The sequence below is a fragment of the Rhinatrema bivittatum genome, chromosome 2 (assembly GCF_901001135.1).
Source record: "Rhinatrema bivittatum chromosome 2, aRhiBiv1.1, whole genome shotgun sequence".
Lineage (NCBI taxonomy): Eukaryota > Metazoa > Chordata > Amphibia > Gymnophiona > Rhinatrematidae > Rhinatrema > Rhinatrema bivittatum.
In genome coordinates, this window is record NC_042616.1 from 414,464,782 (window position 1) to 414,477,913 (window position 13,132).

Genomic DNA, 13,132 nt, shown 5'->3' on the forward strand with positions numbered 1-13,132 from the left:
TGTTGTTTAACGAAAAGAATTTACTTTAACTTAAATAAAAGAATCCATGCTAATACTGCAAAAATCGTGACTAACAAAAGAAAAATCATAATTCCAAAAGCCATATCATCTTTATCCAGGATGTAAACTTTTCTAGCTCTTTCTCCTCTCACTGAATCAATGTCCAATACTCCTTCCCCGTAAAGGGTAGGAAACCTTTCTTCTCCAAAAACCATAAGCAAGAGATTCAGGATGAAAAAAATCTCCAAATTAAAAAAAAGTGGATCAAAACACCTTCTATCTCAGTAGTCTCTACCCACTCTTGACTGCTCTGTTTCTCCTCTCGGTGGTGAATGAGGAGGTTACAGCAACACGCTTGACACTCAAAACTTGTTTTTATTATTATCGCTTCTTACAATAACATTTTAATGTTTGCACTACTCTTTTTTTTTTTTAATCTATCTTGTTTTTTTGGTCACTTTTTTTTTGGTCGATCTGTGAAACATCTTATGCTGGCAAAACGCAGAGCCAAGGAACATTGGCTCAGAACATGTTTGTTTTTATTTACTAAAAAAACAAACAAACAAACCCAACAACCCAGAAACAATTAGAACATTTGTGGATTTAGTTTGGATCTGTTCCTCGTGCCATGCTTGTTTTAGAGTAGGGCTTCCTAAACCTGTCCTGAGGACCCCACAGCCGGGTTTTCAGATGCCCACAGAGCGTCACCGTAGTGTCCCTTACTATACCCGTCAGAGTCTTCACTGCCCCTGAATGTAAGAGGCCAGAGACAGCAGCAATGTATGGTTTTCTCTGACGCTCCTCACTGGGAGGGGTCTTTCAGGGAGTGGAAGCTTTAACGAAACTCATGAGGCCACTCTGTTTCCTCCATCTCCTGTCCTGAGAGTGTGGCTGGGACTCCCAGCCCCTGGGACCAAGGAGATTTCCTTGGGCTCTGAGGAGGATCTTGAGAGTAGAAGGAACCACGAGAAGAGGGGAGTTCATCCCATGCTGCTCAGGCTGCCCAGACTGCCAGACTGGGATGCCTACTGGCAAAGTTTCTGTACTGAAGTGCACTATTCCAAGGTGTCCCTTGCTGTGAATTTACATCTGCGATCAAGGTAGCCTAAGAGCCTTGAAAGGCTTTTACCTTACCCCCTGTCGGGAAAAGAATCCAGGAGCATGGGTCAGAGCATGGCCCCTGCGCTCCCCTGTGAGCCCCTAAGACCTACTAGCCAGTGAAACAGGGGCCACATGCATATACCGAGTCTCCGAAGTATATTTCTTGTGAATATCCCAAAAACCCAACTGGCTGTGGGGGTCATTAGGACAAGGTTTAGGAGCCATCACTCTAAAGTCAGGAGGGCCCCATTCCTGTCCTGCTATTCCATGATCCATAAGACGTGGATTCATCGGATCAGTGGTGCCGACCGGTCATTAGTGACAGTGGGACGAAGCTTCACTGTGGCAAATGGATTGGTGCCCCTGCAGAGGCAAAAAGTTATATCAGAAAAACTGTAACATATATTCTCTATTTTATATTATTCCTTGAGGTATTCACAGCTCTTCCTGGCTGTTATTCAATAAATATCAAGAAGCCACACATGCATTTCAAATTACCCATGCAAAAAATGTACATAAACATTAGCAAATTAACTCAGTCACCATCCTATTATTACTTATGGCATTTTTGTAGTTTAAAGGGGAAGGAGCCATTATGCATTTTTTAAAAATAATATTTCTGTTAATAAACAACACTAATCTATAAAATAAAAATCTCTTGGCATGGGAAATTGTGATTTTAGAAACAGCATCTGTATTTTAAATCAGTCCTCAATCAAAAATATATTTTTTTAACATGCTACTGCAACAATGGGATCACTGCAGGCATGCACTTCCATATATGGAGCTACACGGATGCCACAGCAGGCATGCACTTCCATATATGGAGTTGCACTGATGCCACAGCAGGCATGCGCTTCCATATATGGAGTTGCACTGATGCCACAGTAGGAATGCAGCAGCACTGGAAGCCAAAATTTCATCATTTAGTTTATTTGTTCCTCTTCCTATACCACCTTTCTATAATAATTAAAGCACTTTACAATATGAGAAATATCATTCAACAGAAAAAAATACTAAAAAAATTAGTAAAACATCAAATTATTCTAAAAAATAAAAATGTCTAGTTAGAATCATAACACTAAAATTTCAATAAAATACAAAAATAAATATAATCACATAAAACCTAAGCAGATCTAGAGCAACAAACAGACCACCATTTTAAACTACTAAATGAAATAGTAAAATGATTACTGGTTATCAAAGGCCTAGCTGGACAACCGTGCTTTAACAATTTTCTGAACACTGGATAGTTCGCTTCCTGCCGGATAGCTAAAGGTAACTCAGGGCCGGATTTAAGATTATGGCACCCATAGGCAGAAGATCAGGGATGGGGAGGGTTACCAATTGTGCTTTGGAAAGAAATAAGAAAAGTGGACATATTTGTCGGCATTTTGCAAGATAAGTGATTGTTTTTTATGAGGATTTTATTAGTAAATGACAAAAAAGGAAAAAGAAGCACTTTCTTATGTATAAAGAAAAACTATAGATTTTTGTGTACATTTGAGACCCATGATTATGAAAAAAAAGGGGAAATCAATTGTCCTGAATGTTCCAGCACTTCTTTGCGGAACTATTTAACAAATCAATATACCACATTATATGATGGTCTCTTTATAATATAGCTCTGTCTTTGGTTATCTTTTGTTGGTATTTATTTCACCTGGGTACTTTTTTTTTGTGAAATTTTTTTTTTCAGAAATCAGAAAGCAGCATGGGAAGTTCTAGTTTATGGGCACTTTCCGAATTTGGCACTCTTGGCACATGCGTATCTTCTGGACTATGCCTAAATCCGACCCTGAAGGGGCTTGAAATGAAAAGGAAATGCACCTTGTAAATTCCAGCCTAATCTCTACAGATGATGGAGCCCTAACAGATCTCGAGCAATTGATCAAAGCTCTCTTGTTGGTTGAAATAGGGTCAAAAGGTCGAATAGATATTTTGGTTGGCCCCCTATGTAATGCTTTGAAAACGAAGCACACATTTTTAAATTTGATCCAAGAAAGGAATAGGGGAGCCCGTGAAGTTTAATAAGCAATGGTAAGGCATGGTCAGATTTCTTAAAACCTAAGATTAGCTTCGTCACCATATTTTGCAACAACTAGAAATGTTTAACCATGCCTAGGGATAGACATAAGTATAAACATATTGCAGTAGTCTTCTCTAGTAAGAATAAAAGCATGTAGCAAAGTCTGTGTACTTCAGAAACGACTTCTATCATCCAATGTATCTCAAAAAGTAAAAAGAAGATTTTGACTCACTATTGTTCAGCTGGAATCAATTTTGACACCCAATACTGTTACAACATCCTTAATGGGTATTTCAATTCCAGCCATATTAAGGTGACCAATAATTATTTTGTTATGCCTTTTTTAATCACACTTCCTCAGATTTGCTGAACCACATTAAAATAAGAACGTAAGAAGTACCGAGCTGGGTTAGACCAAGCTCCCTCGAGCCCAGCTTCCTGTCTCCAACAGTGGCCAGCAGATCCCAAAAGTTGATCCCTTTCTTTGAGCTCACACCCAGGGAAAGCAATAGTTTTCTTTAGTCTGCCTGCCTAATAATGTTTTATGGACTTTTCATCCAGAAACTTGTCCAAACCTCTTTGAAACCCCGCTATGCTCGTCGCCTTGATCTTGATCATTTGGCAACAGATTCCACAGCTTGATCGTGCGCTGAATGAAAAGGTACTTTCTATGATTTGTTTTAAATCCACTGGTTGTTAGTTTCCTGGAGTGTCCCCATATTTTAGTGTTATTTGAAAGGGTAAATAATTGTCCTTTGTTTACCCTTCCACCCCGCTCATAATTTTATAAACTTCCATCATGTCCCCTTCTTAGCTGTCTCTTTTCAGAGTTGAAGAGCCTTAACCTTAATGTTTAGCATTAGTAACATGGGATCTATTTAATATTTGTTTACTTGCCAGGTACTTGTATCCTGGATTGGCCACTGCTGAAGCAGGATGCTGGGTTTGATTGCCCCTCGGTCTGACCCAGTATGACAACTTCTTATGTTCTTAACCTGTGTAGTCTCTCATCATAGGGGAGCCATTCCATCTCCTTTATTATTTTTGTTGACCTTCTCTGCACCTTTTCTAGTTCCATTTTTGAGATGGGGCGACCAGAACTGCACACAATACTCAAGGTGCAGTTGCACCATGAATTGATACAAAGACAATATATTTTCCATTTTATTCTCCATTCCTTTTCAGATCATTTCTAAAGTTCTATTTGCTTTTTTGACCACTGCCATACACTGATCTGAGGATTTCAATAAGAACATAAGAACTGCCATACTGGGTCAGACCAAGGGTGCATCAAACCCAGGGTGCTGTATCTAACAGTGGCCAAATCCAAGTCATAAGTACCTGGCAGGACCCCAAAGAATAGATAGATTCCATGTTGCTTGTGCCCAAGGATAAGCAGTATCCATAAAGATTCCACAATCCATTTTGTTTCCTTCCAGATTTTTATTGTGCTTGACTCTATGCCATCTTTTACATATAGTGCCAGCTCTCCACCAATTTGATCTACGCTGTCATGACGGTATAATTTATATCCTATCACATTGTCCCATTGGTTATCCTTCCACCACATTTCTGAGATGCCTATTATGTCTATATCCTCATATCGTGCCATGCATTCTAATTCTCCAGTCTTACTATTCATATTAAAAAGGACTGATTTTTCATAGTTGCTATTTCTAAAATCACAGCCTCATGTGCTAGATGATTATAGGGGTCATTTTCAGAAAGAAATCTTCAAAAAACCACAGCGGTCCTTTTAGTTGAAAAACGCTCCAGTGAGAACCTGTAAAGACTAACTTTGAGACCAAATAATACGAATTTTTTGACGTGTGAGACATATGATCAGGATAGAATTTCATATTATTTCAATGGTTTTCATATGGTGATGATGGAGTTTCATCTGGAAATGTATGGCTTGTGAATGTTAAAAATAGGCTAGTTGTCAGGTGGCATCGTATATACAATACATATCACCTTACCAACGCTTTACCTCTCTTCACGTGCCATCTCAACATCCACCTTTTCTCCCTTGTTAAAAGATACACTGTATTTTATTGTACCTTGCATATTTATTCAATTTGATTGTAAAGCAGTTTGAAGTACTTTTGGTATGAAAGATGTTACATAAAATTGTATTGTGTAAATGCCTGCCTATCTTTCCTATGCTGCGTGTAGAAGAATCTGGTATGCTTTCTCCCTTCCCCTCCCCCCCTTAGAGATCCCAAGGATCGATAGTCTTACCTGGGGAACAGTTCAGGGGGATGTGTTGATTTCTGGAATAAATTTTAAAAAAAGATAAAAAAAACAAATTAACCAAAACCTAATTTTCCACTGAAAGCCCACTTCCATTTAATGCAAAATGCCTTGGTGAGGTTTAAGATAAAGGTCAAGTCACTCAAGGGTCCAACAGATGTTGCAGAGGTAACAAAAAACCCCTCACAACTTAATATATCATAATGCTGGTAAAATACAAATTCTGATATCAAACATGATTGGTTGGTTTTTTTTTTAATCATAACTTATTTGGCCTTACAGCTTCCCCCTTCTCCTTTGGGTTTCCAGGGCAACCAAAACCTATCCTAACCAAGTTAAGGAGCCTTCATTTAGAACTACTGGAGAATTCTCCTCATTTTCTCCCCTCTGTCCTCCAATCCAGTCCTCAGGCTGAGGGGCACAGACCAGAATACAGGCATGCTTGGGACAGCCAATAGGTGGTGCTGTTGTACCAAGAGTTGGGACTCCCTTCCCTCGGCAGCTTCTCCAGCTTCAGCCTGCATGAGGATCAGGAGCCAGGCCCAGGAAGTAACCCAAGCTTCCTGCACATTGGTACACAGCGCTGCCACCAGGCCGGCCCTCATAACTCTCTTTTACCCTTGTGCGACCAGGCTTTGCCTGTCACTGATATCTTGTCCTGTATTCATCTAGGGGCTTTGGTAATTCTGGGGTCCTCCCTCTGTTCTCTCCCCCACTTTTGTGTGCCTCAAGGCTATAAATTTCCCCCTGAGCATTGACCTGGATCTTACCTCCCCAAGGATTGATCAAGGCGAGTTGGAGATTCTGACAGAGACAAGTGCAGATTTTGAGAGCAGAGAAGTCTGGGAGTATTTTGGAAGTATTTTTTTTCATGAAGTTTTGGATTTTGAACAGTTTCCTGAGAGAAGGACAAACCCCTGGTATCATGAAGGGCTGGGTTCTGGATCTTTTGCCTTTCTGCCAGTCTATAGCAAAGGTCGGAAATTTTGGAGTTTTGAAACTCTGAAAAATTTGCAGAGGCTGTTGGAGTATCTGTTTTGGAGGATTTATTTTTGAACACAGGGCTTTGTCATCTTTACAGCACTTGTTTCATGCTGGAACTTGAGAAACGTTACCCAACCCTCCAAGGGAAAGGAATTCTAAAGTTGGACACTGTATCAGTTGGGAGAACAACAACTAAGGGATTTGTCATGGGCAAAGAGACTATTGCCTTTTTGATTATGATTTTTCAGGTACTATATTTTTTTTTTTACTATTTAAAAAACAGACAGATAACTTGCTAATATGGCTGTTACTATCGTTAGAAGAAAGCATGGAGATTACTACCCTCAGCCAATATGCTTTGATGCTTTTAATGCAACTGCAACATTGCTCCCCACTTGGACGGCAGAGGGGAAAAGAGAAATTGGTTTCAAACGACAACAGAGGGCCCCAACTTCCATGGTCTGGGATGCTGATATGCAGACATAAGGGAAAAAGTACAGGACTGCTTCTTCGGCCAAGTCCCAAAGGAAACGAAGAAAGTGTGCATGGGGGTAACTTGCGATTACCACACTTAACCTATAAACCTTCATACTTTTGATGCAACTCAGATATTGCTCTCTACTTCAATGGCAGGGAAAAAGGGGTATTGGGTTCAGACAGCAACCGAGGGCCCTGACTTTTATGGTCTGGGGAATTGATAAGCCTGGGGGGTAACCTGCACATAGCAGCAGTTACTACCCTTAGCAGAAGGCATGGGATTACTACCCTTAACCAATAAGCCTTTATGCTTTAGGTGCTACTGCAACATTGCTCTCTGCTTTAAAAAAAAGTGGAGTGAGGGGTGGAAAGAAGAGGAATTTGGATACAGAGACAACCAACAAGAGCCATGACTTTTTTTTTTACAGTCTGGGGTACTGATGTGCAGACAATTAAGGGAAAAAAAACATAGGACTGCTTCTACGGCCATAAGCAAAGCATGTCAAGCAGCACTGACGGATACATGGGAGTAACCTGCACGGCGTGGCAGATACTACCGTGGGAAGCTGGCTGGGCAGAATGGATGGATCATCAGTTCTTTTCTGCCATCTTTTCTTTGTTTCTATGTTTCAATAATACATAATATAGCCAGGAAAATAGCAATCATTAACAGGCTTGTAAACCTACAATTAAAGTACATATACCACCCTCCACAGAGACGGTCCATGCCCCCCTATTCTTCGTAAGGGACATCAGTAGACCTCTACATTGAAGGCTCTCCCCCCCCCCCCCCCCCTGCAACCCTCATATCTCCAATAGAGCTGCTACACTTTATTATATAAGAATGACTTCTTTCACAGGGCATAGGTCAGCTTTTCAATGACCACTAAATCGTGAATTTGTTTGTGCCAATCAGAAATTAAAGGTTGTGACTTCCAGTATGCTGCTATCGTGAACTTAGCAGTGTGAATAAGGAGCTTACTAATTTACGCAGGGAACTCGCTAAAGACGTATTCTCCCAAAGCCCAAGAAGACATAATGCTGGAGGGAGATTCACTGGATGTCCCATTATTTCTTCTATTTTGGATTCCACATCCTTCCAGAAACTTTGTACCAAGGGACATGCCCACCATATGTGAAAATGCGACCCATCTGCCCCACAGCCCCTCCAACACAAGGGAAAGGCTCCCAGGGAGAATTTAACAAAATACAATGGATATCTGTAAATTCTTCTTAGTAACTCATACATTAGTTCAACACAGCGACTACATAAAGAAATCTTGTGCACTCTTTTCCAAATACCATCCCAATCCCTATCCGTTATATTTATTCCCAGCTCAGTATTCCACTGTGCTATTCACCTGCTCTTCATATGTCAAAGTAATTGCCTGATATAAAATTGAAATCTCTTTCTAATACACCCCGGAGGACAGGAACACTTGTTCCACTCAAGTCGGCATCCTTATATTCCTTGCCATTCTCTCTGTCCTACTTAACTGGGCCCTCAGCTTATCATAGCTCCCTTTAGTCTCTTCAGCAGAACAAATTCTAATTGCAAATCCTCAAACGAGCATGGCCCCTCCATGTTCCACATTTGACCCAAAAACTGAAGGCCCACCTCCCACCAGCTGTGGAAATCTACAAGAAATGTAGCTATTGAGAGAAAGAGATTTTTCCATAACAGTCATCGGTCTGCGAACATTCATGGAGATCCCCATTGCCTTACACAGCCCTCTCCACACTCTAAGTTTATGCGTCACTCTTGGGCGTGAGCGAGTGATCCTCCTAATCTGCAGTGATGTGGGGGCATACCTGGCAAGAGTGCAATAATGTCCCAGGAGACTAGGGAGGGCCATTCCTCCCCCTTTTTTGGTTTGCCACAGCATGCTCCAGTTCACTCATGGGGCTTTGCCCTGCCAAATAAAACATGACAGGTGCCCGTTTAAGTTGCCAAAAAATGTCCATGGCAAATCTATCGGGAAATGCTAAAAGAGATAAATAACTCTGGATAAGATGTTAATTTCAAGTATCCTGATTCTACTTGCCCAAGTAACCATAATTCCAGACCATTGATGCAAATCCTCAAGTATCTTGTTATAAACTGGTGCATAATTCTTCTTATATAAATCCAACCAGTTACGCAAAATGAAGATATCCAAACAATTGAAGCCATCCCTAGCCACCTGGAGATTCCTCAGACACTCTGGAATCATTTGCTCAGTTAATTTCCCCTCCCCTCCCCCAAGAAAAGCTCTGACTTCTGAAAATTAACCTTATACCCTGAAACCATTCCATACTCTAATAACTTTAGATGCTGAGTTATTAACAAGGGTGAGATATAAAATATGCCATCAACATACAAGTATATTTTATGTTGTCATCCAAAAAAACGGAATCCCTCTATCTCAGAGTCCACACGAATAACCTGAGCCAATATTTCTATAGATAACAAACAAAAGCAGTAAAAGCGGGCATCCTTGCCTAGTACCTTGCTTAATCGGAAAGGTCTGAGACACTAGTCTGTTAGTCAAAACTCGTGCCTCCAGGTGCATATATAGAGCCCAAACTCATTCAACAAATGCTGGATGAAGGTGAAAAGTATGCAACACTTCAAGAAGAAAAGACCAGTGTAACCTGACAAAGGCCTTTTCAACATCCAATACTACCACCAATCCTGGCACCTTCTGACTATGAGCAAGAGAAATAATTTGAAAAGCCTTCCTAGAGTTAACCGTGGACAATCGCCCCTTAACACATTCTGTTTGATCGTTCTTCACTAATTGAGGAATGATGTTTTCCAATCTAAGTTGCAAGACCTTCGCTAGGACTTTAATATTTGCATTTAACAGCAGAATAGGTCTATAAGACCCCGGGTCTATTTCCTCTCTGCCCTTTTTATGAATCAACACTATAGTGGCCTCTGTTAGTCTGTGTGGGCATTGTGGGTCATCTTTTAGATGATCAAATGTCCTAGCCATTGGCAGAGCAATATCTGAACATTTTTGTTATAAAAATCGAGCGAAAAGCCATCTGGCCCCAGGCGTTTGCCCAGCAGCAGTGACTTTACCGCTATATTCAGCGGAGCCCTCAGTCATTCATGTTGTGGGTCTGTGATCTTAGGCAATTTAATCCTTCCCAAGTATTCCCTCAGAACATCCAGAGAACATGCCTCCTTTCCCGTGTATAAGTCCTTAAAGAACAATTGAAAGGTATCAATAATTTTGGGATTACACGTGAAGCGGGTACTCCTGGTAAGTTTGAAAAGGCCGAGCAATGGAGAAGACTTCCCCTTGCTGACTCGGATCATTGTTGCAAGTATCGTGGACTGCCGAAGCAAGTCCTGTTGGAGTTCCTTGCTAACTCGTTAGAGGTTAGCAAACAAAGACCTTTTAAAGTACAAATGGATGACGTCACTATGGGGGACACCCCCGAGGTTCGCGCCCTTGCTGGTACAAAGTCTGGAGCGCGTGCGTGCGCCCTTACGTCATCAGGAACATGGTGGATCCAGAGCGTCAGGCCAGCCCAGGGGAATTGGGACCAAGAGGCGGAGAGAAGCTGTGGCTGCATATATCCGTCAGAGCCGAAAGGAGTCACATCCCAGGTAGAGAGAGTGGAGCGATGGGAGAGAAGAGGCACGATCGCAATACACACTGACGTTTTTCTCCAACAGCATCAAAGATGAAATTGCAATGAGAATTTTAACGTGTTAAGGCCATTGTATTGTGCACAACTGCAGTGCCACACTAACTTCTTACATGATCAAATTAATGTCTCCCTTGGGCATAAGCCCACTGAAACGGAAGCATTTTCATTTTGACTGATATTGCTCTTTTGAATCATGACAGCCATGAAAAACAGTGTAAAAAAAAAAAAGTTAATTTCAATAAGTTTGTATTAAAGTGAAACAATGTATGTCATTCATTACATCACTAGTAAAAAAAATTTTTTTAATGGCTCTCTTTATATCAGCTGGATTTAATATTAAATTCTTACATAAAATCTTGAAAAACAGAAAATAATTTTCTCTATATATTACATTATGACCGGGATGTAATGTATTAATGTTATAATCTGGTGTGGTTGTGAACCCTGGATTGTAGTGAGAGCTGACTCCACTCACAGGAAGGAGCCCTGTGGGGACTCACTATGATAGGCGTAGCCTCGGCTGAGACAGACACAGAAGTAGGAGACTTTATTAGATTGGGACGAGGGTAATACCCACAGAGTGGAATGAAGACACAGTCCAGAGTAGTGAGGTTGCTCAATGATATCATCCCTGGTAGAGGCCCGCAGAGCAGGGTACGCCAGGAACTCCTCTCCCGATGACACACCTCTCAGAGTAGATCTTGTAGTGGCCCACAGCGCGGGGTACACCGAGAATCACTGATTAGTAGATCAGAGAGGTGCAGGAGGTCAGTGGAGCAAGGTAGATGATGGTACTCACTCCGATGTGTAAAAGAAGGCAGCTGAGATGAGCACAGTAGTGGCCCGAGGCACGAGGTGCACCAGTGGTTCCGTGAGCAAGCTGTTAGAAACGAGAAGCGTACTCACAAGGCTGAACTAGGCAGGATCCCAAACAAGGATAGATGGATTCTCCAGGCAGGAAGGCCCTCCGAGGAGCGGATAGCCAGAACATGACAAGGCCCCTGAGGAGCGGGTACCTAAGGCATTCTAAGTCCAGGAGTTCAGGAATGAGTTCAGAGTAGCGAAGCGAAACGTCTCCAAGAGGAGTGGAATAAGCAGGAAGGAAGTCTTTGCTAACTCGTAGGAAGCATAGGCTGGATGGATTAAATACACTGGCGGGTGACGTCATGCAGAGGGGATGCCCCCGAGGTTCTTGCCATGACGTGAATAAGAGAGGGCCTGGCGCGTGCGCCCTAGGTAATCCCTGGTTCAAGATGGCGGACAGGATCGCCCACGCCATCCTGGGGACACCGAGGAAGGCGGCGTCTGCAAGCTGATGCCGCCATGGCTCTGAGAATCACTGGTGCAGGGAATAGAGAGGTGAGCAGCAGAAGTCGCAGCCATCTGAGACTGACGGGCACAACAGTACCCCCCTTCTTAGGGCCCCACCCAGGGGGTTTTGGCTTCCTTGGATGAGTTAGATGAAATTGTCAAATTGGCTCCTTGTCAAGGATATTATTAGCAGGCTCCCAACTATTTTCTTCCAGCCCATATCCTTCCCAGGATATGAGGTATTCCCATTGCTTTCCATGTTTGCATATATCCAAATTGTCATCTACTTGATACGTAATGTCCTCTTCAGCAGTAAGAGGCTGCGGGTCCAGAGCCTTTTTTGAAAACGCGGAGAGGATGAGTGGCTTCAAGAGAGATATGTGGAAGGCGTTGTGTATCTTCATGGAAGTGGGTAGTTGCAAGCTGTAAGTTACAGGTCCCAGGTGGCGGAGAATGGAGAAAGGCCCAATGTAGCATGGAGCGAATCGAACAGATGGCAGCTTGAGACAGATGAATTTGGTACTGAACCATACCTTGTCTCCTGGTTGGAATTGAGGTGCTGCTCTGTGATGAGTGTCATAACATTTCTTGGCCCGTTGTCCTGCCTTCTGTAAAGGGCCTTTGGTTTGTTCCCAGAGATGATGGAGTTCTTCAGCCAAAGCCTGGGGTGCTGGAGATGAAACTGACAAGGGAATTGGTAGCGGAGGTAATGGGTGATGGCCACTCACTATCTGGAATGGTGTTGATCCAGTAGCGGTTGATGGGTGCGAATTCAGGATGAACTTGGCCCAGGGAAGCAACTCTGCCCAGTCACTTTGTCTGGAGTTGACGTAGGAGCGGAGGAACTGTTTAAGTGTACGGTTCGTTCTTTCAGTTTGACCATTTGATTGTAGATGGCATGCTGATGTCAGGTCTAAACAAATATCGCATTCTTTAGACTTACAAAGAGCTCTCCAGAACTTAGCTGAGAACTGTACACCTCTATCAAGAGGATATGCTTTGGCATGCCATGCAGGTGAAAGATATGCCATATAAACAGCTTTGCCAATTCTGGGGCAGATGGTAGTCTGGGTAATGCCAAGAAGTGCGCCATTTTTGAGAAGCAGTCTACAGTGACCTATATGGTGTTGTTTCCGCTGGACATTGGCAGGTCAACGACGAAGTCAGTCGCAATGTGTGTCCAAGGTTCCTCTGGAGCTGATAAAGGCTGGAGAAGGTCCCAAGGGCGGCTGGAGGCTTCTGTCTTGCAAAGGTGGTGCAAGATTCTACGTATGCTCATACGTCCTCCCCCATTGAAGGCCACCAATAGTATCTTTCTAAGGTGACTAGCAT

General features: G+C 42.5%; 1 protein-coding gene across 3 annotated transcripts in view; it reads right to left on the reverse strand.

Moving 5' to 3' along the window:
* Positions 1-410: 410 nt before the first annotated feature.
* Positions 411-13,132, reverse strand: part of BAIAP2L2 (BAI1 associated protein 2 like 2) — a 92,316-nt gene continuing 79,594 nt past the window's right edge. For all 3 annotated transcript variants that reach the window (XM_029590154.1, XM_029590155.1, XM_029590156.1), the window contains 2 exons: positions 5,372-5,403; positions 411-1,464 (listed from right to left, as the gene is read on the reverse strand). In XM_029590154.1, coding sequence (XP_029446014.1) covers positions 1,389-1,464; positions 5,372-5,403 — 108 coding nt within the window. In that variant the 3' untranslated portion in view covers positions 411-1,388. The remainder of the gene's footprint in view (positions 1,465-5,371; positions 5,404-13,132) is intronic.